Here is a 5,807-nt window from a genome sequence, read left to right on the forward strand (position 1 = left end):
AAATACATATGGTGTAGTTGCTCTAACTTTTTCTCATTAGATAGTAAAATAATGTTGTGATGAGCTTCAATAGCAGGAAAACAAGCAACATGTATAATAGCTAACATTACCTGCAGGCTAATTTAGCTTTTTTCTTTATGCATTCCTTACACCATGCAACATTTGGATCTATGTTGTAACAGCCTGGCGAACAGGTCATTTTGAGTTCTGACAAGTAACTGAGCAGATGTTAAAAGGATGAAATGGCCTTAGGCTCAGTCCAAGTCAGTCCAGACTGTCTAAGCAAGATTTAAAGGTTGATGGTGATTTTTGATTTTTTTTTAACTCACACTTCCACCCATGGAACCTGTTACTATGCAACATGGATGTGACATTATGACTCATTTTGTGAGTGTTGCAATGGTTCTATTCATAGATTGATTGGATAACACGGTGAGCATTTCATAGAAACAGAGTGGTCCTAAAGCTAGAATCCTTAGTTTAAAAATAGAACAAAGTGACACCTCGCCACTGTTTTGGTAAAAAGCTGAGAGATAAGCATGGAGAAATGTAACCACTCTCAAATTCATAGACAGAGCCATAGACGTAAGGACTGACCGTCAATGATATCTAAATTATAGTTTGAACCATGTTTGGAGGCTATAAAGTGTTTGTTTACAAACATTGGAGTAAAACAAGCTTATATTTTGGGTTCTGATGGGGTACGACAGCTGAACTAAGCTCAAGAGGGATTCAATGGGTATATCATTCATTTATAAGTCCAAACATTGATGTAGCAACTAAGGATTCTAGCTTTAAACAACAGCCTAGTACCGAATCTTTGTCAAACTTTTGTATCAATGTGGAAGTTTACCCTCCAACTACTGCCTTTATATAGCTGCAATTACCTTAAGTTGTATGTTTTTGTAGTGATTGATTGAGGGTTTGTACACGATCGAAATTCATGCAATGTAAGTATATTTATTCCTCATTATCAGTTTAAAAGAATGCAAAAGAGACATTGGCAACTGCAAAAATAAGGTCCTTCCCATGTGAAGACAGGATTAGTTGCCCTGGGGATTGCAGTTCATGACACAGCCTGTGACAAGAAAAAAAGAGAGCATTGTCCATCTATAACATCAAAACACATAGCTTCTTCAACCACTTAATGCCATATGTTCAACGTTTAATAATAACCACATGGTAGGCATGGATGCTAGCCCTGACATTCATCCAGAAATAAACCAAAAAGTCCAAGTGAAATCTAAAACACAACCATACATTTCATAGCGGCAACACGTTTAGCTACCTTGATTGTTGTTTGAGCTTGTGTCTAATCTTTTGTCATGAAGCGATACGCAGCTGGGGATGTTGTTCTTCTGCTCCACCCCTCCCTGGTTCTGTCTCTGGTTGGTGGCAGGGACACAGCTGGAGGAGCCCAGCCTGCTCAGCTCCCCCTGGTGCCCACAAAAGAGCAGGGAGCTGTGGCGCTGCTGCAGCAGTGGGCACTGGAGAGGGCACAGGGCCTGCTGCCTCTCCTGGGAGGGGGTGGCCACCAGGTGGTACTGCTGGGGGAAGTGGAAGAGGGGGTCGGAGGAGCAGGTCTGGGGCTGGGGCTGGACGAAGGAGGTGCCCAGGTTGTAAGCAGAGCAACGGGGCTCCTCCATGTGGTGGGTGTGCAGGCTGCTGTGGGACGACTGGGAGCACGGTGGCAGCAGGTGGCAGCTGCTAGAGTAGTGGCCACAGTCCTGGTACATGGGGATGTTGGCCATGTGATCCAGGCTGTTGCAGTGCATCATGGTCTGGGAGTTCTGGTAGGGGCAGATCATGCCGCCCACCCTGCCCTGGGACTCGGGTCGCGTCAGGTGGCAGAGGCGCCAGTGGCTGCTGGTCCTGCTGAGGCAGCTACACAGGCCTGAGGAGACAGAGGGGAAGAAGAAAAATACATTATAAGGCATGATGACAGTCTCACAAAAATCCCACAGTATATTACATCTAATGTAAAGTTAAAACCTATAGATGAATTAAAGCTGGAATCCTTAATGGTGAAACTGCCACGTCCTTTTGGGATATTACAACAACAAGGAAGTTACTGGAAACAACAAACAGTTTTTTCCCCCCTCAGACATCATTGTAAGCGCAATAGAACAGCAGAATATGTACTGCAATTATTTTATTTTGCACTGCTCGACGCAAATCACCGTCCACAAAACCACAACAATAACAATGGTGCTGAGGCGGACAGTTTCCCCTAATGTGGATTCCTGTTCTAAGTGTACAGCTATGAACCAACAAATAAACTGCTAATTTTACAACAAAATCAAAAAATCTATTGACTACAGTGCAATGGTTTGAACATTAAATGAATACATATAAATATCTTACTTGGCCTTTGAGAACAAATGGGCATGAAGTTGGTGTTGGTCTGCTGTCCGTGGTTGATTGGAGCCATGCCAGCCTGCTGCTGCAGAGATGCAGGACACTGTCCTGGGGAGTGAGTACAGTGGCCCATCACAGGCCCTCCCTGGGGGTACAGAGACACCATACACGGGCCCCTAATCAGCTGCTGTGGAGCCATGGCAGCCGGAGAGTGCACAAAGCTATTGTTCCTGGACAGATTGGAGGCGGTAACGGAGGGGCACATAAAGCACATATCTTGGAAGACAGCTGGGTTTTTCAGATAGCTGGGGTTGTGTGGTATTTCCTGAACTCCAGGGGTGTTAGCCAGATAGCTGGGGGTCCTCGGTGGCTCCTGGACTTCAGCGGTGTTAGCCGCATAGCTCTGGTGCCGTGGTAGCTCCTGAGCTCCAGCCGCCACATAACTCAGGGTCCTGGGCATATCTGTCACTCCAGGGAGGTTGGTCCTTGGTAAATCCGGAGCAGGAGCCACAGCCGCAGTCTGAGCTGGAGCCAGGCCGGCGGTCACAAGACTTGGGGTCCTGGGGATGTCAGAAATAGGGAGACACAGGAAAGGGAAGCTCTTGGCTTCCTCTGGTCCCAGGCCCAGTTGGCACAACAGACCAGGGGTCTTAGCCAGCTCTGGAGCAGGCAGTGGGAGGTAGACCAAGAAGGGGGTTCTGGACTCTCCTGCGGCCGTGAGGGTGGGTAGGCATGGTGAAGCAGACTGGCACAGAGTTTCCTCTGTCAAGGCAGGCGCAGGAGCTGGGAGCTGCACACTGGGGACACCGGTCTCTTCTAGTGCCACAACAGGGTGGCACACAGAAACAGGGGCCACAAAGTCGTCGGTCACTGCAGTATAGGGACAGGTCACAACAGAAGATTCGGCCTCCACTGTCTCTGCAGCAGAAGGAGATAGCATATTGGCCAATTCAGTCTCCACGCTGACCACAGAACGAGGACAAATCCGATTGGAGGATTCTGTCTCCACGGTTGCAGCAGTAAGGGGAGAAGCCAGAATGGAAGGTAGGATCTCCACAGTCACTGGAGAAGGAGGGGGACAAATCACACTAACAGACTCTGTCTCCAATGTTGCTGCAGGAAGAGGACACAGAAGATCAGAGGACTCTCTCGACGCCTTTTTGACTGATTCAGGAGGAGACACTACCATAGGAACCAGCATCACATCCTCTGCTGTCTCGGATGGTGAAGTTGCACCAGAGAGGGAGTGTAGGATGACTGCGAGAGGACGATCGGTCACACTAATCTGCACCTCTTGGACAGCCATGGCAGGGGAGTCAGACACAGCAGGGGCTGAAACAGGGAGCTCCAGTGTTCCCACTGGGATGGAGGGCCTTGAGGGTGTCATCTCCTGGGGTTCGACTGGTGCAGAGTGGACCTCAAGGGCTGGAGACTCCTCAGGCTCAGCGACCATGGCAGCTGGTCTCTCCACCATGGGAGCTGCTCTCTCACAGATGGATGCCAAGATGGGATAGCTCGGCTGAGATGTACCGTCCACCTCCAATGGTGCCATCACGTCTTCGAGGGCGCCCACCATCGAGGCACAGCTGCACTTAGACCTGACAGGGACGTCACACGGAGGCGGAGCCACTGCTGCGTTCTCAGACAATAGAACCTGGAACACAATCATCTCAGGTACATGCTCTGTCTGCACGATGATCAGGGACTCTGATGGGAGCACGCCAGTCTGGATCAGCACCGCATCCAGCTCCTGGCTGATCTCGCTGAAGGAGACCCGCTCGAAGAGGGCCGAACGGACACGCGCACAGGAGTTGTTGGCAGAAGCCCCGAGTGGAGGAGAGTCCCGGGGGGACGACTCTAGGTCAATCTTGCGCCGGTACAGGGCCAGGCCCTGGGCAATATCTGCTGGGATGGGCCCTGTGGACAGTGTGATGGTGGTGGCAGAGACCTGCAGGCCACACTCGTTCTGGCCACCGTCAATAGAAGCCCCTGCATCCATAGCCTGGATGTCTCGGCTGCTGCAGGGCTGGTCACTAGAGATGAAGGAGAAAGGCTCCCTGACATCTTCACATCTAGCTTCCATTAGCAACGGGCCTGCCTCCCACTCCAGGATTGGCTTGGGATGGGGGGACCTTTCAGGACCTTGGACAGTGACCTGCAGCTGTACTTGTGGTTTTACAGCTTTATTCTTCTTCCTGTAGACTGCAAACAAGCAAAAGTGCACATTATGATTTACAACATGAAATCAACAACCGATAGGATTAGAATTGATTGGTCTGTTTTGTTAAACAACAACAAACAGATGATGAGAAAAATTAAGTAGCTTACAATGAGAGCCTTTTGTAGCCCTGAATTCTTTCATAAGCTCATGGATAGGCATGCCTGGCTTCTCTGTGAAACACAATGCAACGTGATTAGGTCAATAGACAAAGGTGTCTAGAACTATTAACATGCATCGGTCTAGTGTAGTCTACTACAGGTGATTCAGGCACAGCGTAGCCTACCGTCTCTGAAGACAAGAAGCGCATTGAAGAAGACCGCTGCGAAGGCGGGAATACTCTCCGGTTGATACTTCACCACAGCCTTGCTCACTCCCTCAAGCAAGTCCTTGAATCCCGTGGGAATATTCACCACTCTGTGTGGATAAGGCATCTTGCTGCTCATGAACACAAGAGTAGACGCACGAAATTCCAAATCACAAGAGTAAAGTCGTTCAAATATTTATTTACTAACTAAATGTAATGAACGCGCTCGTCCAATGAATTATCGATGTGCTCCAATAATTGTCCAATGCGCTGAGAGCAGTAATGAAGGCTACTAGCGATAACATGGTCATGCTCACTCAATAATTGCGTCATAATGGCCGGTGTATTGTTGCTGCGGAATAATGTTGTCACGCACACCTACTGTTGGCCTGCTACTATGTAGCATTGGATCCAACTATCAGATAGCTCATCCGACAGTTTATCATGCCGGTATTTCTACATCCAATAATATAACGGAAATTCCCATCACTATTGGCTTAGTGCGACAAAGGTGTATTTAACTTTGAAGTGTAAAGCATCTGTAGACTAACTAAGATACTGTAACGGGCTAATGTGATGCTCCATTCGTAGTTACAGGTTAAGTAGCTTACTGTTTGGCATAGCAGAGAATTTTCGACCAAACTTAATAAGGATCCGCCCCTTTTTGTCATTTTTCGCCTAAAATGACATACCCAAATTTCAGGACCTGAAGCAAGGATATGCTTATTCTTGGTACCATTTGAAAGGAAACGTGAAAGGAATGTAGGAGAATATAACACAATAGATTTGGTAGAAGATAATACAAAGAAAAAGAACAACCGTTCTTTTGTATTTTTTTGTACATTTACATTTTAGTCATTTAGCAGACGCTCTTATCCAGAGCGACTTACAGTAGTGAATGCATACATTTCATACATGTTTTTA

General features: G+C 47.8%; 1 protein-coding gene across 1 annotated transcript; it reads right to left on the reverse strand.

Moving 5' to 3' along the window:
• Positions 1 to 936: 936 nt before the first annotated feature.
• LOC115169660 (uncharacterized) lies at positions 937 to 5,580 on the reverse strand. Its single transcript, XM_029725516.1, has 5 exons — positions 4,863 to 5,580; positions 4,687 to 4,749; positions 2,365 to 4,560; positions 1,289 to 1,894; positions 937 to 1,078 (listed from the first exon to the last, which is right to left on the reverse strand). Exons 1-5 carry the CDS (start codon positions 5,020 to 5,022, stop codon positions 1,044 to 1,046), a joined length of 3,060 nt encoding a protein of 1,019 aa, XP_029581376.1. The 5' UTR covers positions 5,023 to 5,580; the 3' UTR covers positions 937 to 1,043.
• Between the last annotated feature and the right edge of the window lie 227 nt (positions 5,581 to 5,807).

The sequence above is a fragment of the Salmo trutta genome, chromosome 31, assembly GCF_901001165.1.
Source record: "Salmo trutta chromosome 31, fSalTru1.1, whole genome shotgun sequence".
NCBI lineage: Eukaryota > Metazoa > Chordata > Actinopteri > Salmoniformes > Salmonidae > Salmo > Salmo trutta.

What these genes read in the sequence shown, in the direction of transcription:
- LOC115169660 (XM_029725516.1), bottom strand. Translation starts at nt 5,022, where the DNA reads ATGAGCAGCAAGATGCCTTATCCACACAGAGTGGTGAATATTCCCACG. An exon ending in GCTTCTTGTCTTCAGAGACG is followed by an intron (nt 4,750 to 4,862) that starts GTAGGCTACGCT and finishes TGTGTTTCACAG; the next exon opens with AGAAGCCAGGCATGCCTATC. An exon ending in GGCTACAAAAGGCTCTCATT is followed by an intron (nt 4,561 to 4,686) that starts GTAAGCTACTTA and finishes GCTTGTTTGCAG; the next exon opens with TCTACAGGAAGAAGAATAAA.